The sequence below is a fragment of the Natrix helvetica genome, assembly GCF_964273705.1.
Source record: "Natrix helvetica genome assembly, chromosome: 1".
Lineage (NCBI taxonomy): Eukaryota > Metazoa > Chordata > Lepidosauria > Squamata > Natricidae > Natrix > Natrix helvetica.
The window spans coordinates 195,217,247-195,240,723 of NC_138548.1; the positions used below are offsets into that span (position 1 = coordinate 195,217,247).

Genomic DNA, 23,477 nt, shown 5'->3' on the forward strand with positions numbered 1-23,477 from the left:
TTTCCTTCTTTTCCTTTTCCTTTCCTTTCTCTTTTCCTTTCCTTTCTTCTTTCCCATTTCCTATCCTTTTTCCTTTCCTTCTTTCCCATTTCCTTTCCTTTCCCTCCCCCTCCCTTCCCTCCCTTCCTTCCTGGGGGTCTGAGGGAGAGGGAGGAGACCCTTTTCCTCCTTGCCCCCCTCCCCAACATCTGCTCTGATGGCAATTATGGCTAAAAAAACCAGGTGCTCGGGCATGATAATGTGCCGCTCAAACACTATACTTTTCCGCACACAGTGAAAAAAAATTAGAGGGAACATTGGTCCTGACTAGAACCCGTCTTCCGCAAAATGTGACGTCACCGCGCAGCCTGCCTCAACGAGATTATCTGCAAGGATTGTCTGCCTCATGTACACGTAAACTGGAACGCAACCAACTAGGATTTAAGAAACTTGAACAAGGATGTCCGTAAGATCATTCTGCTCTTGCTACAATTACTGTACTCCTTACTACAGTTTCAGGCTTGATTTCCTTAATAATGTAAATGTAAAATAATAAGTTTTAGGTTCGCACGATAAAAAGAATCCTAAAATGTATTTTGGAATAATCTTTTAACATCATACGCGAGCGAGGTCACCAAATTCGATAAAACTTCTCCGGAGCAAGAAGTGGCTATAGAGACTGCAGTCGAAAACCATATTATTGTGCTACTAGTGAGGTCCCGCCACAAGAAAGGAAGTGAGATTCTCTCGTAACTACAGCAGGGCGATCGAGACCCGTAAAAATTCGAGGGCAGCGCCTGGAAAGCCCTTAGCTCCCGGCATCCTGCTTCCGCGTTCAGGCGAAGAACCGCCTTGCAATCCCCGGACCCGGCGGGGGTCGGGCGCTCCGGACCTGCTCCAGGTGGGAGTGGTTGGATAATATGAAGCGTCGATTGCTGAGGTCGGCTGCGGGAAGACGGCTCGAGCACTCCTTCCTTTTCCGAGGGTAGCTTTGCTCTCCTCCCGTGCAGATCAGGAGCTGCACGTACTGCTGCTTCTCTTCTTCTCTGGAGCAACTAAATCAGGCCGAAAATCGCAGCAGCTTCCAGCCTGCGGGAGAAACCAGGCGAAGTAAGTCAGTCAGTGATCTTGGCTTGTTCCGTAACTCTTTCGAAGGGAGCCCTACGGCCAATCGCAATGTCGGGTTGCTGTCCGGGCAGCTGGCGTTGCTCAGCGTCGGAGTTGCCTTTGCTCCTCTTGTTCGCTAAGCGAGGCTGCAACTCCAAATTGCCGGATGCGAACTTCTTCCTTTGAGACTTCGGGGTGTGTGGACGAGAGGGAAGGCGAAGGCGACTGTCTTGGGGAGAATTAGGGGACCATCCCTTCATTGGAAACTAGTGGCTATTCAGAACAGCTATAGGAACCTAAAAAAGCAGCTGCACAGAGTCCCCTCTGTGTGTGTGTGTGTGCATCTGTGCATCTGTTTCCTTACTTGGACATATCTCTTCAGTGACACCTGCACAGCAGGTCACCCTTATCTTTTTGACATTAGTGAGTAATGTCAAGGGGCGGTAACTTCTTTTAGTGAATTTTCAAGATCATGCTAATGTTTGCTAACTAGGGTGTGCCAAGACAGGGTGATCTAGCCTGGCATCCATTTACTTCCAAGCAGATAGAACAAAATCACTGACTCCTCCTAGATGCTTTCTTTAGCTCTAGCATGACCTGGGGAGGGATTCCAGATGTAGTTGAAGAATGGAACTTAACTGCTGTTGGAGTCTTTCCTCTTGGCTTTTTGCACCGCTCTTGATTGTGAAGAGAAGAGGAAGAGAAGTTTCTATTACATCAGTGGCGGTTGCAATAGGTTTGCTCATTTGAGAATACATTTATATATGGGCACTATTATTCATTGTAAATATCTTGCTGATGTGTGAAACGCAGAATATTTTATCTGGAATGATAATATTGAATGCTGAGCTGAAATCTACAAAAAGGACTTTTGCATAGGTCCTTGGAGATTCAAGATGTTATAAGATGAAGTACAGTGCCATGTTAACAGCATCATCTGCTGCTCTATTTGCTCAGGCAAATTGCAAAGGGTGTAATAATGGATTTGTCATGGTTTTCAGTTGGTTCTCCAAACTACTCAAAATTTCCACTACCGGTTCTCCAGAACCTGTCAGAACCTGCTGAATTTCACCCCTGGATGTGGGTGAAGTTAGGGGCCAATTGGTCAGCACAAACTTTCAAGCAAGAAGGAATTGTCTGGGTCTGGTGCTTTTCTAGGCTTTTGTCTATTAAATAGATCTCACACATCTTTTTCTGTGATCACCAGAGGTGGGGGAGTCAATTGTGCGAGACGTTGGTGAGATATTTTATATTTGATGATGGAAAGCAGCTAGTTAGTAAAATCAACGTGCACTAATAAATTTGCCATCTTTCCAAACCCCTAACCTTACTTTGTGTACTGAATAATCATCCAAAATAGCTGAATAAAGATAATGTGACATTGTAGATCAGGGATAATTAAATGCCCAATATGTGTGGATATATTCTGTACTTAGATATCATGGCAGAAAGCGCAGAGTTGATTGTGCAAATGAAGCTGTTTACTACCAAATATATCTGCTTCCTTTATTTACTATTGTTATCTGCTGCTACTGACTACTGTACTGGAACTCACCATCCAACATGTGTAGTTGTCACAGGGCAGGGAGACAAACCTAAGTGTATGCTGCTCCAGGATAAGCATTTTAAACCTTGAAGTACTATAAGTGAATTCTGCTGACTTTAAAATCTGAGAGATGATGATTCAACCAAGGTGTCTCAATTGTTGTCTTAGAAGAACCTGTGTCAACTCTCAGTGTTGTCATGGGGACAGAATGGGGAGGACTACATTCCATGCATACTGTCGGCTGGAGTAGGATCTCAGATTACTGCAGCCGGTTTGGGAGGGGTGCATCTTATAGGGCAATGTGATTTCTGACACAGACTGAGGGGAGGGAAGGAACAGGGATAAAGTTCAGAGATAAGTCAAACAAAGCATAGGCTTGTCTGCAAACAGATGTTGCCTAATGGTGCTCCTAATAAATGACTGGTTTTGTATTGCAAACTTGACTTGATACTTATGAATCAATTAGGGCATTTTTAGGAAATCTGACACTGGGACTGAAAGCTGAGAATTCCACTAAATTGCGATCTTTTGAGTTGTCTCATATTAAGTGATCATCACAGTATGTGTTGGCCAATGAAGACTTTTATCATGCATGGTTTTAGATCTAAATGAGAAAAAAAATGCATTTATACCACCCTGCCTTCTTATCTTCCCTATATCGACAAAGAAGGTCTGAAAATAAATTTTTCTTACATTGAGTTGAATTGAATTACAAGTCCCATTGAATGGGATTACAAGTATCTACTAAAACTGTAATCCCATTTAATTGTAATCCAGTGAATGGGATTACAAATCCATTGATTACAAGTCCCAAGGATCACCAGTTATGGCAAACCACCTTCCCAGGCTGAAGGGAATCAACATATTGAGCAAACATATTGACAGATGGTGCTGTTAACATGGCTCTGCACTATATCCTACAATATCTTGAATTTCCAAAGACCTACGCAAGGATCCTCTTTGTAGACTTCAGTTCAGCATTCAATAAAATTATTCCAGATATTCTTCTAACTAAACTAAATCAGCTAACTCTACCTGTTCACACTTGTAAATGGATCATAAGCCTCCTAGCAGGCAGGAAGCAGCAGATGAAGCTAGGCAAAATCACATCAGATACCTGTATAATTAGCACAGGAGCCCCCCAAGGCTGTGTGCCCGCTCCACTTCTCTCTCTATACCAATGACTGCATCTCAAAAGATCCCTCTGTTAAAATACTGATGATACAACAGTGATTGGTCTCAATTGAGACAATGAAGAATCCACATACAGACGGGAGGTTGAACAACTAGCCTTGTGGTGCAACCAGAACAATCTTGAACTAAATGCACTCCAAATGGTAGAAATGGTGGTTGATTATAGGAGAAACCCTCCTATATACTATCACCTCTTACAATACTAGACAATACAGTATCAACAGTAGAGAACGTCAAGTTTCTATGTTCTATCATATCTCAAGACCTAAAATGGACACCTAACATCAAAAATGTCATCAAAAAAGCACAACAAAGAATTGTTTTTTCTGTGCCAACTCAGAAAGTTCAAACTTCCCAAAGAGCTGCTGATTCAGTTCTACAGAGGAATTATTGAGTCTGTCATCTGCACCTCTATAACTGTCTGGTTTGGCTCTGCAACCAAACAAGACTGACACAGACTTCAACAGATAATTAGAACTGCAGAAAAAAACAATTGCTACCAACCTGCCTTCCATTGAAGGCCTGTACACTGCACGAGTCAAAAAGAGGGTTGTGACAATAACTACAGACCCCTCACATGTTGGACATAAATTGTTTCAACTTTTACCCCCCAAAAGACGCTATAGGGCACTGCACACCAGAACAACTAGACACAAGGACAGTTTTTCCCCGAATGCCATTACTCTACTAAACAACTAATTCCCACAACACTGTCATATTACCGGTGAAATTCAATTTTTTTTGAGGGCGTGGCTTGGTGGTCTTGGCAGGGGAAGGATACTGGAAAATCTCCATTCCCACCCCACTCTGGGGCCAGCCAGAGGTGGTATTTGCCAGTTCTCTGAACTACTCAAAATTTCTGCTACTGGTTTTCCAGAACCTGTCAGAGCCTGCTGAATTTCACCCCAGCATATTACCTACTAAGACTGTATTACTATTATTCTTCTCTTCCTTCCTAGTACCTATCTCTTCCAATTTATGACTATAACCTATAAGGCTATAAGTTGTTTTCATCTTTAAATTTTATATTGTTTTATTTGTTTCCTAGTATAATTTGATTGCTTATTAGTAAGCAAATTATTTCAATAAGTGTTGTATTTTATGATTTTTGATGAATGTAGTCTATTTTATTTTTCTTTATGTACACTGAGAGCATATGCACCAAATTCCATATGTGTCCAATCCCACTTCGTCAATAAAGAATTCTATTCTATTCTATCTATCTTGGAACTGATCCCTATACAGGGATCCCCATCAAAGGAAGCACTGTGATGCTTGTCTTAACAGTTGTGCTATTTCTTTTAAGACAGCCCCTACAGGCAAGAGATGATGTGGGTGGGGTAGGTGAACATATCTGTGTCTCTGTCTTGCTTAAGGGGTTATCATGCCTGAACCTTTTGCAAGCTCTAGAATGAGCGTTGGGATTCTACTCTGACCACAAGTTCACTAGTGATATTCATTTCTCTCCCTTAGATGACCTCTGCAAATGACACCCGAAAGATGCCCAAGGAGGCCGCCCACCAAAACTTTGATTACATGGTCAAGCTTTTGATCATTGGCAACAGCAGTGTAGGCAAGACTTCGTTTATCTTCCGATATGCTGATGATTCCTTTACTTCAGACTTTGTTAGCACTGTCGGCATCGATTTCAAGATGAAGACTATCTACAGGAATGAAAAAAGAGTCAAGCTGCAGATTTGGGTAAGATACTTTACTGTTCATGGGAAGCAGAGTATAGGAACTGAAAACAGAAGTTGGCAGAGCTCTAGATCAGGCAACCAGTCTGTGCCTGCGTAGTTCAAGGACTGCAAATGGGAATACATGGCTTTCTTTCATTAAACCTTAATATCATATCAATTGATGGGTGAACATGCATGTTTCAGCAGTGAGGTAGATTTCCTAAGAACTGAAACTGAAGAAAATATCTCCAAAGCAATTGGAATCCTCAGTTCTTCTTCCCAGGATGTTGCTTTTATTGTTTTAGAATCAGCCTTTGATTGCAGGGAAGCAGGGATAAGCCTGCATGAATTTCTGTACTAGAAATTCTAAATTGCGCATTGATCGATCACTGACCTGCCTTCTCTAATGTCTGCTCATTTATCAACTAGAAATGTCTCCTCTTCTAGCTAACCCAGAAGCTTGTAAAACATAAAGCATCCATACAATTTACAATTGAATGATAATTGGAGAAATTATCATACTAGTGCCTTTCTTAAAAAGTGGGATACTGATAGAATGTTTCTGGTTTTTAGGCATTGGAAAGTATTCCTAATAGGTGTAATTAGGTAGGCCAAAGGGAGAGTATGTATGGATAGATTTGTAAACTTTAAAATGCCCATTTTAAACATCCAGGTCAATATTTATTCCTGGAAAGATATATGTGAAGATGGAAGTAATGTCAAGAATTATATTATTTGTGTTTTGTTTTGTTTTTGTATTCCCCCCCCCCCCAAGATGAAATACAAAGCAGAATGAAAACAAAAACAAAAACAAGAATTACAAACAAGACACAAAAAAGTAAAGAAAAAAAGTATATAACAAATATAACATTTATTTTATTTTATTTATTTCTTAGATTTTTAAACCGCCCCCTCTCCCAAAAAGGGACAGTAAATATATATAACTTCTACTCTAGTTGAATGCTGGTACCTGTATCTATCACAGATCTAATAGGTTTCCTCACCTTGCATTGCGGGTCTAAAATAGTTATATATTTTCCATCTATACCTGCTAAATTACTATTTTACAACACATTTTCTTAACAAATACCCCAAATATATAAATCTATTGTCTGCCAGTCAAGTCCACCCTTATCAAGTTCACTGTAAGAAAGCTGTTAACTGTTAAATCCCCCAAATAATTTTAAAAGCCCTCTGTTGACAGTCTGTTATTATATTTAACTCACAGATACTCCACAATGGCTTCATTTTTGTTTTTTGTACCTTTGAGTCAGTCTTGACTTCCGGTGACTGCCTGGCCTAGAGACCTGCGGTTTTCTTGGCAAGGTTTTTCTCAGAAGTAGTTTGCCATTGCCTGCTCCATAGGACTGAGAGAAAGCAACTGGCTTGTGTCAGATCCCTAAACGTAATACTGCCATTCAATTGGGAAGGGGGGGGGCCTCGGAGTCAATTTATTGGAAGTGCCCATGACAAGTGATATTTTACAACTGCTCTCCTGGTGCCGGAAGGCCGGAGATCTCAGTATCTCTGGAGGGATGTTTATGATGGCCATATGGGATACCTTACTTTATTGTCTAATGAAAGATAGCCATGGGAATGTATGTTTATTCGGCTCTCAGGGCAGTTGGTAAAGGAAACATTTTCACACTTGTGTATTGGCCAGAAACTGCATTCTGAATAAAGGGGAGGGGTCACTATTACTTTAATTCCACTTGCATTGCCTAAAGGGATTCAGATGTTGCTTTGCCTTAACGGCTTCCATTCTTCTTAATTAAAGGTTCCTTTTGAAATAATCCATTTCAAGAGTCTTTACTTTCTTAAGTTAGGAGAGGAGCCCTTACACTCAGCTGGCTTTGTGCCTCAGGCAGGACAGAACTCCCAGTTTCTAACCTGATGTGTTAAACCACTTAACCGTTAAATGAACACTCTTTGTTGCAATGGTTTAAATTACTATTGTAGCGGGCCATCTTTTAATGGAATAGGACAGTGATGGCGAATCTTTTTTGGCTCGCGTGCCATAAGTGGGGGGAGCACAGGGGGTAGTGTGTGGGCGTGTCGCACCCATAATACAATGCGCGACACCCCCCGTGCGCATGCGCGCACTACAGGCGCGACACCCCATTTTTTGCATGTTTTTTTTGCCCTCTCCAGGCTCTAGAGGCTTTATAGGAGCCTGGGGAGGGCGAAAACAGCCTCCCCCACCCCCGGAGGCTTGAGGGACCTTCAGGATGCTTTCCTGAAGCCTACGGAGCAGTCAAAACGACCCTCCAAGCCCTCCGGAGGCTTGAGGGACCTTCAGGATGCTTTCCTGAAGCCTACGGAGCAGTCAAAACGACCCTCCAAGCAAACCGCAAGTGACTTCCGGTTTGCTCGGAGGGTCGTTTTGAGCGCTCCGATGGCTTGAGGGACCTTCAGGATGCTTCCCTGAAGCCTCTGGAGCAGTCAGAATCCTGTATATAATTTTTCCTTGTTTTTTTCTACATTCTTTTCCCTTTTTTATGTAGCAAGATTTTCTTTCATTGGTTTAATGAAGACATTTCTTATTAAAAATGTTCCGCATTATTAAAAATCTTGGAACACCGGGGAAGTACCTGAGGAAGCTATAGACCAATCAGTCTAACATCAATACTTGGGAAGATCCTGGAAAAGATAATTTAAAAAAAAGATCTGCGAACATCTAGAAACAAATAAAGTTATAACTAAGTAACCAGACAGGTTTGTTGAAAACAGATCATGCCAAAACAATCTTATTTCATCCTTTGATAGAGACTAAGTTGGTAGACCAGAGAAATGCTCTGGACATAGCATTACTTAGATTTCAGTAAAGCATTTGACAAAGTAGATTACAACCCAGTGAAATTCAAACATTTTTACTACCGGTTCTGTGGGTGTGGCTTGGTGGGCATGGCAGGGGAAGGATACTACAAAATTCCCATTCCCTCCCCACTCCTGGGGGAAGGATATTGCAAAATCTCCATTCCCATCCCACTCTGGAGCAGCTAGAGGTGGTATTTGATGGTTCTCCAAACTACTCAAAATTTCTGCTACTGGTTCTCCAGAACCTGTCAGAACCTGCTGAATTTCACCCCTGCTACAACCTACTTCTTGATAAGCTAGAAAAATGTTGAATAGACAACATAACCACCAGATGGATTTGTAGCTGGCTGACAAACTATACTCAATGAGTAGTCTTTAATGGTACTTACATGGAGGGAAGAAAGAAATGGGATACTACAAGTTTCTGTCTTAGGGCCAGTACTCTTCAATATCTTAATGAATGACTTAGTTGAGGGTACAGAAGGGAAATTTATCAAATTTCCAGATTAAGTGGCAAGAATAGCCAACACCCCAGAAGACAAGCTCAGGATCCAAAAAGATATTGAAAGATTTGAACAATCTAACATAATTAATTTTAATTTAAAATCCCGTGAAGTATTAGTACCGCTTTATAAAGACTTAAGTAAGACCACACCTGAAATACTGCAACCAATTTTGGTCACCACATTACAAAAAAGGTGAGATGTTGGAAAAAGTTCAGAGAACACCATCAAAGTTGCTTAAAGGCCTGGAGACTAAAACATATGAAGAACAGAGCTTTGGGTGACATGATAGCAGTATTCCAAGACAGGATCAGACAGGTAGGTTTTGAATGATCTCTCTCCCATCTTTTATACTCCCTTGTGATTTCTAAGGCAGCGGTCCCCAACCTTTTTGGCTGCAAGGACCTGCAGTGCTGGCCGCGGCTTCAACAGCAGGGAGGGAAATAGTTTTATGCATGCAACCTAAATCCTGTACACCTGCCATTTTGGTGGCCAGGTTCCCAATGGGCCATGGCCAGGAGATTGGGGATCACTACTGTAAGATATGTGACTTCTAGCTGCATCGGGACAGGCCACTTGGTCTCTAGTTTTGTTTTATTGCTTTTAAAATAATACGAGAAAAAGGGGGGAGCAGAAAGAATAAATTGGGGAAAATTGTATGTTACAAGGATATTTTAGATGAAAAGGGTGATCTTTGTTAGGTAAGCTCCCCGTTAGGAGAGCGAGTGTAATGAGAGTGGTGCGGAAGAACACGCACAAACCAGCATACAGGGACACCGAATAGTAAAAGTAATAGTATTTTACTTATGTGGAAAATAGAGGTATTCAGAGTTCAATTTACACACAGTTCAGTCAGTCAGTTATCAATGTTCTCAGTTAAGGAGTGATCCATCGAACACAGTCCAGTATCATATAATCAGTTCAGCACACAAAGTCACTAACAGTAGCAAAACTCACAGTAACTCATGATACATCTACAAGCAGTATCCACCTATCAGCATCTAACAAACAGAGAGCTAACAGTCATTCTGGCTCCATCTTATGGCTGCTTGAGGTAACAGCAACCAATCACATTTTACAGCAGTACTTAAAGCTACAGTACTACCATCATGGTTTATATATTGCTGACCCAACTGTTAGCTTACATTCCTAACAATCTTAAATCCAGACAACAATTGCATAATCAGAGGATGGACTTATCCTGGTGGCCGCATTTTCAGATCCAATCAAGGCACAGAAAAGATGTTAAATTATGGGGTGTAAATAAAGAACAAAGAGCATTGGATAAAATTTTAATGGGGACGGATGAAAAATCGATTCAAAATATATATAATTATTTACGGAACTATAAAATGGAGGATGAGCATTTGCAGTTTCTGAGATCCTAGATATCAAAACAACTGGTTAATTTTTTAAAATTAGAAACTATTATTAACCCCCTCTGTCTCGTTTTCGGCTTGAACGGCCTCCTGCAGCACTCTGCCAGCCCAAAATGGGCCGTGTGGAGGCCTCCCAAGGCCCTGCACCACCCATTTTCAGCCACCCCAGCCTCCAGCTTCACTGTGCTGGCCAAAAACAGGCTGTGCTGGGGGCTCACATGGCTCATTTTTGGACTTGCTATCCACAAAATTTTCCATAGAGGTCATGACCAATCCCGATTTGCCAGCTAGCCTCCTGCCATACCCTCTAATCCTCTAGAACAAGGGTGTCAAACTCATGTTGTCATGGCGGCATCACGTGACATATTGTGACTTTTCTCCCCTTTGCTAAACCGGGCATGGGCGTGGCCAGCTCATGACCCATCTGGGCCACGAGTTTGACAGCCCTGCTCCAGATTATAATCTACCACTCCTCCCTTCCTTTTTTTGATCAAAACACATTGGGCCTGTAGCCACCCATTTTTATTTTCTAGGAATACCTGTGGAACCTAAATGGACCCCAGAAACATTCTTGCAATAATGTTGCTTAGAGATTTGTGTTCTCCTGTATGAAATGTTAATTTCTAAAATAATAAAATAAAAAAGGAACTTTATTATTTTTTAAACAGATATTCCAGACAACCTGGAAAACAGGAACATGTTGGCCATTCTGTTGTTAAAGTTTTAAAGGCCCTTTTTAATATAGATTGTTTTTTTTATTATCCAGTCTTTGATGCTTAGAGATGGGGGTGGGGAAGGATGTGAGTAGATATATCTACTAGAGTGCCTGCATTCAGCCCTTCAATGAGTTTAACTACAGTATACTGCAGATACTACTATATCAGTTATAAAAGCAGAAGTGGGTTGCTCCCGGTTCAGTCGAACCGGTAGTGGAATTCAGGCCTGGGTCGCAGAATCGGCAGTGACCTAGGCCTGCCACGTCCCCGAACCGGTTGCCTCGTCACCTCTGGGCCGCCACCATTTCGGTTTTTAGTGACTGCGCATGCACAGTTCACTGTAAATTGTTCTGCGCATGCCCGAAAAACAATTTACATTGAATAGTGCACGCACCAACTGGTAGTAAAACCAGCAGCAGCCCACCCCTATATAGTAGTATTTCTGAAACCTGGCAACTTGAAGATGTGTGGACTTCAACAACAGGTTGCTATAGTTGAGAAACATTGGGTTAGTTTACAAAGGGCTTGTATAAGCATCAACTTTAGATAGACAGCTTTAGATAGACATGTGGTGTATTAATTAGTATAAGCCCAATATATAAACCTGAGGAGATCCCAGGATGTCATTTGATGAAGTTGGGAGGGAAGGAGAAAAGTAGTTAAGAGGCAAGACAGGTACTAATTCTTGATATTAAAAAGTAAAACTGTAGGCACATATTACAAAGAGTCCCACCAGAGTCTGATTCACATTAGAAGTCATCACGTGTTGATGATAGCAAGCCAGGATTGACATGTATAATTAAGGTAGGCTTCATCATCTGTGAATCACCACAGAACATGTCATGGCATCAAGAGTGAATTCAAACCATTGTGACTTGCAGGTTATTGACTATAGGAAGGATTCCTAGTAAGAAAGGTCCCCTATGATTTGCTCCCTCTTTCCAAAAGTTTTCAGACCTCAGACAAAGGAGCAGACAAGGACAGGAAGAGTTACCTAGCTCCCTCAATGGCACCACCGCAGGTTCCTAGATAAGAGTGATTGTGAAGCTGGAGACTAAGCCAACCACGGAAAAACTTACACCATTTCTTTGGCTTCATATAGTTTCGTTTACCTGATACAAACATACACACTTCATCCCAGATGCTGGTTGGTGCTTATGGAAGCTGAATTTCACTCCATTGGGAAGCTTGAAAAAAGCTGGCTTAGAAGAATGACTAGAAAGAGGATACACTAGCGTTATCTAAAATTATCCACACTGCAAAGAATGCAGATGATTTTCCATCTCTTTTCAAAAACTAGAATATGGAATCCCCCAACAGAATATGAGCAGGAGGGGACTACTGCACTCATGGTCCACTTTGCTTATCTCTGCCTTCAGCTGCTGGGTGGGGAAAGGCAGCTCCCAATCCAAGTGGGCTTGGAGCACAAAATAACATTCAGAAGTTGTTCGACTTCAGTGCAGGTCAACAGGTAGGAAAAAGGTTAATTGTATTGGTCTGGGGAAATTGGGGTTGCTTTCTATGGATTCCTGAATAGTGAGGCAGAAAAAATGGGAGGGATCACAGCTATTCAGTTCTTCTCTAACTCATTCTGTCTTCACTCAACTGTCCTCTTTTTCTAAGTGAAGTTCATCTTCTTTTCCCCCCTCATTTCCTCTACTTCATTCCAACATCATGGAAAGATCATTCAGGGGAATTGCTCTCTGTTCACTTCCTCTAATTTCTAGTCCGTGGCTGAAGGGACATGCCAGGGGCTTGGCTGGGTATGTGGGATTGATTTTAAGGCTGCCAGCTAGCTTAAATACAAGCAGCTGATCTGTTCCTGAGATTTGATTTCCAGAAAGTAATAGAAGAAACTTGGTAAAGCTTGGAGTTAAATGCTGTTGTGGGATAGATATCAACTAGTAGGTTGAATTCAGTGTTGTTTTCACAGGTCTTGAACTTTTTCAGGCAGAACAAAACAAAACACCCTTGTATTGGAAAAACTAATTGACAGTGACATTATTGACCAACCTATTTTAATTCAATTTTTACTACCAAAGAAGTTTCGCAGCATCTTCTCCCTTTGTGAACAAGTTGAGTATTATGAAATAGGAGCAGGTTGTAATAAATCAACATCTTCTCTTCTTGTCTTTGCTAATGAAAAACAAACTAAGGAGCCATTCAGAAAAATAGTGATCAGCGTTAGCATCCCTTTTCCAGCCATTTTCATGCCTTCTTTCCAGTTTCCTTTTTCCCTGACATAAGAAAAGACGGGCATATTCATTTATGTAAACAGAAAAGAAGAGGGGTAAGGAAAATTATGAGAATGGGGAACAGTTATGCAATTCTTTTGGACTGCAAGTTTCCTTTGTCAGTTGGGATCTCAGGAAAGGGTTCTGTATGTCTTTTGTGTAATTGCTTGATATTTGGGATTAGAATTCAAGGAACCTTCTTCTTCTGCCCACCAGTAAAACTATTAACTGATACTAAAACAATGTATTTTAACATAGCGCCTCTCTGTAAGTTCACATGGTATTTTATGCAAAAAATATGATTTGCTTCTTCATGGTTTAGTTTGTTTTATGAACTCAGCTAGTATGATTTATAAACCATTGTTCATAGTTCAACCCAACCCTACTTTAGTCAATAAGAAAATAAAATTAAGCAAATTGCTGATCAAAATACATTAATCCGTTTGGATTTTTAAAGCTATTTGTCAGGTCTCCCCTGACTATCATTTGGGAGATTTTCAGAAGGGAGGGTTTTTAAAAAATATTTATTTCATTATTAAAATATGGTTTGAATCAGTCAAGTTCCATTTCTAATCTGAGTCAGGAATGATATATTCATTATGAGTTTATTTTTAGTTGGCACAATTCACTTTGCTATGGTGTTTTACCAGCAACTGTAATTGGTTGCATTCTATCAATTCAGAATGCAAGTCAAGGTATCATATTTGCATTGAGTTGCCCAATGTGTAAGAGATTGCGAGACAGAGACAGGAAGATTATCTTGATGTGCTCTTCAGTAGGCAAAAATTAAATGCATGCAAAGATTTTTCTCTTTGTGATGCGTAACTATTGACATTTGCACACTCAATGGCTGCAAAGGGCACTGCTACCATAACCAGTTGAAAAAAAATTGCATATCTCTCTTAAGCGTACATAAAAATTAAGACATGCAAAGTGATGTTTTAACTGAAGAGGGAAATGTTTGAAAAAGAAATGTTTACTTCTTTTTCCCTCCATGCAGGTGGTATTTTGCTGGGAATGTAGAAATCTGAACTTTTTTAGCGAAGTTGTTTAACCCAAACAGATGTTCTGTATTAAAAGGAAAAAGCATTTCAGTAATTTACTTTAGTTTTGTTTTTTTCCTCTGCTCCTACCAAGTATAAAAAGGTTTCTTTAATCTGAAGCGGCACCCGATCCTGGGGTTCCTTTGAGGGATGCAATTTCTGATCTGGCTCCAGATCAAGGAGGGAACGAGCAGATAATGGGTGCTGCTGTCTGAAAAGCCCAGCATCCAGCTCTTCTTGCTGCGTCCTTTATTTCTAATCATCACAACTGGGCTAGGGTGTGTCTTCTTTAAGCCAGATAAAATGAAAGGAGCTTATCACTGCCCAACATATTCATGTGCCCTTCTTGTGAAAGAACATGTAAAAGCAGATGTGGCCTATCACTGTGGCAAACTAGGCGATTAAAATTAAAATGAGTTTTAATTTATTTAATGTAGTTGTTGGTTTAAATTTGGTTAGGTGTCAGAGTTTGAGACTGTTTAAAAAATATAGTGATAGTCTAATCACATGCATGTTTCAATTAGGTTAGTAACTGCAGGGAACTAGTTGAAGTCTACAAATTCCACTGCAATGTGAGAAAATCCAACAGTCTCAATACCAGTTTAGTATTCAGTGGATGGAAATGTACTATCAATTCATATTATCTTTACAATTATTTATTTACTCCCCTAAGAAGCCTATCTTTTAACTTATTTTAGAAAGAAACTCCCCATTCCCCATTCCAACTCTTTTTTTCCCTTCACCAAATGACAAACATGATGTCATGAGTTCAGTGGCCATTCCTCAACTAACTTACAGTGTTTTCTCAAGTGATTCAACCACCATTGTGCTAAAATAACAGCATTGAGGAGGCTTTATATCACTTCAACAATGGTTGGATGATGTGATGAAGACACTGTAAGTCACTAGTGAGGAGATATTGAGGACCACCAAGACCTAAATTCAATTTCTCACTCTGCTATGGAGCTTTACGCCAATTTTTCTCTCTTGGTCCAACCTCCACAGATTGTTATGGAGCTAAAAAGGAAGAACGCTTGAATATTCAGAGAATAGGTGGAATATACCTATAAATTTTATCTCTTCGCCCTCCCCTATATTTTTCTTAGAAATGCTACCATGTTTCCCTGAAAATAAGACAGGGTCTTATTTTCTTTTGACCCCTGAAATAAATGCTTGACTTTATTTTCAGGGAGGTCTTGGTGCAGGAGACAGCGAGCGTGGTCACCTCATGGCTGTTGCTATGTTGCAATATTTTTGGGGAGGGCTTATTTTCAGGGGATGGCTTATTTTAGCACATGCGCTCAAAAGCCAATTGGGCTTATTATCAGGGGAGGTCTTATTTTTGGAGAAACAGGGTAGAACTCTTAAGAACATTCTGTGGCGTCCCTGAGTCGTATCCAGAATCACTTAAGGAAAAAAGCTGGAATTATAGGAATGCAGTCCACTATATGATCTTTTCTTCTCAAAGGACCTCTGACGCCAAGATCAGATAACTAGTAAAAAAAAAATACTTGACAAAAGGATAAATAGGTTACAAAAGTTGTGTGAGTCACACAAGGTAGTTCATGATCAGTGTTTCCACATATTATTTACCAATATATATTCCTTTTCAGGATCATTTTATGCATGTTTGTTCTCTGCTTCAAAATTATATTCTTAGCATCATTTCCACCAGGATCAAAAATATTCATATAAAAATACAAACGTTTGCTCTATCTCATACTGTTGTTTGTCATCGAAGTCCATGTTTGTTTATATGAAAAGTCATAATTCCATGGGGTTGCTTGCTAGGTTTTCGCTACTTAAAAAAAAAGTCAGAAATTCTATAAGATACACAGACATATCAGTTTGATGCACAGAACAGATCAAAGCCTTCCGCTAGAAAATTGGTCCCTCCACACACTCTCTTACCTGATGTGCTTCTTTTTGTCCTGAGGGCTAAGTAGATTTTCAGTTCTACAATGATCCCTACCATTTAGGTGTGTTTCCAGGAAAATTAAAGAGAGTGTTTGGTTGTTCTACATAGCAAAATATGGAAACAACCATTGTTCCTCTTCCTAACTCTAAACTGGCTTCCAGTCAGTTGTGTAGCTGACCAGAGGACCATCAAAGGTCATGACTTTAAGAGAATATTTTTCTTTCAAGTACTTACTCCAAAGTACAAATAGGCTACCATAACTGCACTGTACAAATCTATTGTGTCAGTAGATGACAGCAAAGAGTTAGAAGACTCTGTCTCTTTGCTGCCACCTAGTGATCATCCATGACTTTTCAGTACATAATAAGGTGAAATGTGCTGGGGCATAGTGTAGTTAGTTCAATACCCCAAAGGAAGTTAACTTTGAATTGAAAATGCTTCACCTCTGAAATAAAGCCATCCCCTTTGTATTTTCTATTTCTTTACTATATTTGGCAACCCACTGTATACATACCATATTATAGTAAACATAAGGATAAATTATTGGATGGGGGAAAATCATCCTTCCAGGTAAATGTCACAAACTGAATATGTTCATCAGCTGAGGAGCAGACCTCCTCTGCCAGCAGGTTAAATTGTCTTTCTCTGCTGGTAGGAAGATAAGTGTGACTATTGATCAATGCATCAGGACAAAACCAATTCTGTTGAACTAAACTATCAGTGAGAAAAGTTTTTCAATTGATTAGCAAATTGTTTATTGTAAACTTGCACATGTGCCCGGCTGCCTAGTTTTGAATGGTTGCTATAATTGGCACCTGTGATTCTGTGACCTTAAGATAGTTTTCACACACACACACACACACACACACACACACACACACTCCAATAGTATGCCTCCTATCCAGCCCCACACAAAGAAATGACAGTTCTATTAGACAGTCTCATTAAGCTTATTTTTTTGATCATCTATCCTTTTCCTCAGTTTAGAAATACAGGTTGTCCTCAACGTATGATCAAACTGAACCCAACCTTTTGGTTGCTAAGCAAGACAGTTGTTAAGTGAGTCTGCCTCATTTTACGACCTTTCTTGCCACTATTGTTAAGTGAATCACTGAAATTGTTAAATTAGTAATAAGTGAATCTGACTTCCCCATTGACTTTGCTTGTCAATGCGAAGGTCGCAAAAGGTGATCCCCCAGGGACCCAGCAACCATCATAAATATGAGCCAATTGCCAAACGACTGAATTTTAATCACATGACCACTTGGATACTGCAGTGGTCATAAGTGTGAAAAATGGTCATAAGTGACTTTTTTCAGTGCTGTTGTAACTTTGAAGAGTCACTAAATTAGCTGTTGTAAGTTGGGGTCTACTTGTATGAGCAACAACCTTGTCTTCGAAGTCCAGCCCATAATTCACATTATGTAATGTTACTCAGTTTGGCTCTCTTTTCTGTTCTTTTTTCTTTTTTTTCTGATCACCCCCACCCCCTTGGGAAGATGGAAGATTATTCTCTTTGAAGGAGGGAAAGTTTCTTCCATACCTGCTTAGCAGCATGTCTTGTTTTATACATTTGTCCAAAGGGTAAAATACGCTGCACCTGCTGCACTATTAACAAAGGGACACGAAACCTGTCCTGGAACACAACAGTTGATCTCACTACCTCTCCTTTTCTAGAGTTATATGTCTTAAGGATTTTTTTTTTTTTTGAGTAGGACACAATAATTATCCCTGGCATTCATTTCTGAGTAAACCTGGATAGGATCATCATGGTGTAAATTTCTACAGACTTTTTGGGTTTTTTTGGATCCTAATGTTTTTCCCTTCCCTGAATTCTGATGGGTATTTTACAGATTCCAGCCTAATTTTAAATAGGTTTTCTTAAAACTGGTACAAGATCCGGCTTCCAACAGGAGTTGGGATGGCTCAACAAAAGAACTATGGCAGCCATGACCATGAAACCAAAATAATTATTTGACTCTTTTGATGCCTTCCTCTCTCAAATTTTCTTGGGTCTTAATTAAAAATTAATTTCTTCTGGATGAGGAAAGCAAGAAAAAAAATCACTTCAATATTACTCCCAAGACAAAGCAGTGTCCCTCTAGGTTAAGGCAATCTGTAGCTCACTCACCTATTCGTTGTGTGGATATTTTGAATTACTGTTTCCAACATTCATGATTTATGGATCAGGCTTGCTGGAACCAATGGGAGCTATTGTCTACAACAGGGGTGTCAAACTCCCAGCCCGCAGGTTGGATGTATCACACACTGGCCAGATGTGTCACGCAAAGCGGGGGAAGTCATGATATGTTACATGACGATGCATTGACAACACGAATTTGACACCCCTGGTCTACAATAGCCAGATAACATTGGTTGCCTACTTCTAAGTAGATCAATGGCTCTCTTATCTAGCATTTTACATTAAATTCTTTCTCTCCTCCCATTCTTTTTTTAAAAAAATCCTGCTTCTGGATTTGGGGTGAGAGGAGAAAACGCTTGATGTAAAATGTAAGCTAAGAAAGTCATTTATCTACTTAGAAGTAGGCAAGCCAATGTTCTCTGGTTATTGTAGATAACAGCTCCCATTGGTTCCAGCAATCATTATTCATGGCCTTCTTTAAAAAATGAACCAATCCCACTTGCCTGAAATTAACCTATTTCTATAGTGGGACATTTTGTTCCCTTCCTTCTTAAGTTTAGACCTTATCCTTTTGTTAAAAAGAGTACTGTAGGAATAGAAGAAAGGTTACGTAAAGACATGTGCAGCAAAATGTCATGATCTCAGTAGCTGGTTACCTCTTAACCTATGAGCTCATCCAATTAGCAGAACCAAACGTAGGAATAGAGGAAAGGTTACGTACAGACATGCGCACCAAATGCCATGATCTCAGTGACCGATTACCTCAACTGTTTATGAGAACCAGGTAGCACCAGGGACCATCTGGATATGTGAAGATTCTACTCTGGCTGGGATAGTCTTAAAGATTGACAAGGAGAATGTACCAATAAGATGCTGTTGCTACCCCTGCTTTTGCTTTGCTTGTTAAAACTGTATAAAAGCCAAATAAACTTTGCCTAAGGCAGACAGACATTTTGGACACCACCTGCTGTGATGGATTTCTGAGACCTACATCTGGTGCCAAAACCCAGGACAAAGGCACCCTATGGGGGAGCAACTGCCAACATACTTACCTCCCATCTGGAACAGACCCCAAGGTGCACCAATCGTCCTACGGGGCCCCTCAGAGGTCAGTATGGGTTGCAGGCTGTCTCTACACCAGCAACAACATGTGACAGAACTTAGAATCTTGTTACAGAAGTCAGGTGTTACAGCACCTGAGGCATGCATAAGGGAGCTGGTGGAAAAGATAGGGACACATTGTCTTTGGTATCCCCAATGTGTGACGTTTCATTTACGTGACTGGGGAAAAATAGAGCAAACTTTACATCTTGAACCCAAGGCTCCAGTAAAGATATTACAGCTATGGCTTCAGTGCCATCAAGCAGTGGAAAACTTTGGCTCTAAAGTTTTGGCAGGACAACAATTGACCACAAAAGCTCCGCCTGAATATAATCAAATAAAAATTATTCCCCCAAAATCATCTTTAATTTGACTTTGAGCTCCTGATGGAGAGGTTAATTCTTCTGCTTCTCCACGGTCAGAGGAACAATTAGCAAAGGGGGGGGGGGGTATAAAAGATATGTTTTCTGTCTGTTCATCTAATTTGATTTTGAAGTAATTGGCTTAAATCCCCCTTGGCCCCCCTGATCAGGAAGAGTTTGTTTTTTCTGTGCCTTTTTCTGGCAAGCCTCAGCAAGCCTTCTCTAATATCAGGCAGAAGGCTACTGAGCCGTATCCTGATTTTAGTAACAGATTGCAGGATGCTTTAAGACGACAGATAGACAATTCTGAGGCTCAGATGGAGTTGTTGATGAAATTAGCAAAGGAGAACACTACTTCCAAATGCCGAAGGGCAATTATTGGTCTTGGGAACAATCCTGAGTTGGCAGAAATGATTAAAGTGTGTCAAGATAAAGGAATAGCTTCTTGTCAAACTAATAAATTGGCAGCTGCTTTATTGCAAGGCAGCAAGACTCAAGGAAAGTTTTACAACTGTGGTAAACCTGGTCATTTTAAAAAGGAATGTCGAAATCCGGGGGGGGGGGGTTATGTCTGCAGCCTCCCGCAGCCCTTTCCATCAAGGGTCGAAACCAAAAGCAAAATGTCCAAAGCTTTTTCGTTGATTGATTTACACATTTACTTAGTCCTTCTTTGTGTCAGATTTATGTTGCAGAATTGAATCCTTTTCGTAAGCGTTATCCATCGGCTTTGTTAAATCATTATATGGATGATATTTTAATTGGAGCCCCAAAGATACAACCTAATTGGCTTTCAGAAATACAACTTCATTCTTCTTTGTTTAACTGTACACGAAGGTATTTTGCTAATTAATTTATGGCAGTTGTTGGGGACCCTTACTTAGGTTTGTCCATATTTTTCTTTGCTGGCACATTTACTTAGTTCTTTATTTGATTTATTGACCAAAGATAACAGTCCAGCGATCTCATTGTGATTTTTTTTTGCTGCCCTTGCCACAGTTGAAAAGTTAATGAGATTTTGAGCATTTAGTTTGTGGATCGTATAAATTGTTAGTTAACTTTTTAAATGTTTTTTACTAGTAAACTGCCTATAGGAATGTTATCTGTATTGGAAGACAAAAAGACCCTGTTTCAAAATGTTTTGCCATTTTTTTAGGCAGTTGTTGAATTAATAACCTTGGGTTTGTCGCACAAATTGGACTGATTTGATTAACATTATTTTTCCTATTCCGAAATCCGATTTTCAATTTTATTTTCAGAATAATTTATCTCTTCAGTGTGCTTTAACTGACTATGTGGGCTGTATTTCATATCATTGGCCTAAAGATCCTCGGCTTGCGTGTTTAATGACTTTTTCTTTTCCTGTTCGTCCATTGCTTTCGTTTTCTTCGCTTTTGCAAGCTTTTACTGTTTTTTCAGGTGGAGGGTGAATGGGAGGAGCGATTGCTTATAAGGACAGTCATCTCCGCAACATTTAGAATTAGCTGCTGCTATTTTAGCTTTCTAAATCTTTTCTTAAAAAGCTTTTTAACTAAATTTCTGACTTTCATTATGTGTGTCAACTTATTTTTGATTTTCCAGGTGCTTACATCACACCCAGGATTGACTTAATTTCATGGCTTTGTTTTTTACTTTGTTGCAACTATTATAAGACTGAAAGCATTTATATTTTGTTTGTCATATGTGTAGTCATTTGTCTTTTTCTGGACCTCTCTCTGAAGGTTCCATTTAAGCAGAGGTTGTTGTTCATGTTTTATCTACTCTCTTTTCAGATCTATTTTTTAATCACTCTTTTTTTCATCAGAATGCCAGAGGGCTGGCACAAGCTTGCCATATTCCACTCGACCATGCCAAGCAGATTGTTTCATCTTGCCCCGAATGTTCTGGAGCATCCCCCTCAGGGAGACACGGAAGTTAATCCCCATGGTTTGGCCGCTAATCGACTATGGCAAATGGATGTCACCTATGTTCCCTCTCTGGCTCCCTGGAAATATATTCATGTTTCTATTGTTACCTATTCAGGAATGTTTTGGGCCATACTCAATGAGGAGAAACTGTTAACCATGTTATTTTTTTTTTTCAGCCATTACTGCCTTGGGTAAACCTTTCTCTTTAAGAACTGACAATGGCCCAGCCTATTTTTTATTGGCCTTTTTGCAATTTTGTACAACTTGGAACATTGTTGGGCCTCCTTACAATTCCACAGGTCAAGCCATCGTGGAACGTGGTAATTGGTCCTTTAAGGACTGTCTTCCCAAACAAATAAAAAAGGAGGGCTCTCAGGTACCCAATTTGGCATACCCCAATTTGGCATGGGTGACACAACAGGCTAAAACAAGGTTTTGCCTCCCCTTCTAGGGGGACGAGGATATGCTGTGCTTGCTTCTACAGGATCTTTGTGGATTCTAGCACGTAATGTTCATCCAGCTAAGGATATCGTGGTGCCAGTCCCCAAATCCAGTTCTAGAGATGACCAAGGTGGCTTTACAGACAGCGCAGCGGCCAATACGATCTTGTCGGACCAGCCGTCCAGTGATGTGAAAAATCCTGACCACCCAAGCGCAAGCAGTGCTGCAACAACGACACGTGGAACAAACCCCCGAGAACTTACGCGCTGCCATTTTTGCAGTTTTAACTGCCAATTCCTTAGTCATCATTTGTTTATGTTTGATTGTTAATTGCTCCCTTTAGAGATAGCTGCTGTTATCTCACCCAAAAACTCACTTGAACAGAGACTGAAGCAAAACCTATGGGTGCAGCTAGCTAATAACCAGCCGTCCAGTGATGTGAAAAATCCTGACCACCCAAGCGCAAGCAGTGCTGCAACATCAACACGTGGAACAAACCCCCGAGAACTTCTGCGCTGCCATTTTTGCGGTTTTAACTGCCAATTCCTTAGTCATCATTTGTTTATGTTTGATTGTTAATTTTCGAGTGTATGGTTTTTAAATTTGTACCTGTACACCACCCCGAGTCCCTTCGGGGAGAGGGGATGGTCTAGAAGTTTAATAAATTAAATTAATTAATTAATTAATATTATACACACTGATGTCTCCTGCTTATCTGAATCATATGACATGGGAAATTTGCTTTCTACATGCTTGGTTCCTGTTTGTATCCTGCCTGCAGTAATACTAAACTTTAATGGTTTGAGTAGATTGCTGTTGAATGAAAACTTTAACTGTAAAACTACATCTAGTTGGCTGCCTATGATCCGCCCCCTGATGCAATTGCTTTATATACTCTGATAGTAGCCATTTCTGAAAATATAACGTGTGCAAAAGTAGAAAATTATACATCGTCAAGTAAAAAGGCTCGTTGTCTTTGTATTAGTTCACCTGTTTTAAATTGTATAGCTTTTGAGGAGACTTCCTTTCACTTTGCTTATGTTTGGCTCCCACAAGGATGGTTTTTTACATGTGGTCAAGAAACTTTTAATTATATTCCTGCTAATATTAGTGAAGCACAGTGTTGTCTCAGCCGGTTGATTCCTGTTTTGCTTTCCAAACAGCAAATTCACTCAAACCGTTCTCGACATGGAGTCACGCTGGACAGCACTTGTGACTCTGAGACAGCTTTACTTAATAAAGGGGAATACGTAGCATTGGCAGTATCTATAATGGGTGTGCCAGCGCTTGCTGCTCACGCTCATCTTAATATTAACGCTGTTGCTTGTAATTTGGCAAAAACAATTAATGCTACTTTTTTAGCTATTTCAGCAATTAACCATGAGCTACAAGCTTTGTATAAAGCTATTTT

At 40.2% G+C, this 23,477-nt stretch overlaps 1 protein-coding gene across 2 annotated transcripts in view; it reads left to right on the forward strand.

Moving 5' to 3' along the window:
* Nucleotides 1-874: 874 nt before the first annotated feature.
* Nucleotides 875-23,477, forward strand: part of ALAS2 (5'-aminolevulinate synthase 2) — a 41,268-nt gene continuing 18,665 nt past the window's right edge. The window contains exons 1-2 of one of the 2 annotated variants that reach the window (XM_081971416.1): nucleotides 875-1,089; nucleotides 5,300-5,527. In XM_081971416.1, coding sequence (XP_081827542.1) covers nucleotides 5,499-5,527 — 29 coding nt within the window. In that variant the 5' untranslated portion in view covers nucleotides 875-1,089; nucleotides 5,300-5,498. Of the gene's footprint in view, nucleotides 1,090-5,299; nucleotides 5,528-12,267; nucleotides 12,392-23,477 lie in introns of those variants that run through there. The other variant, XM_081971415.1, reaches the window with a different exon arrangement.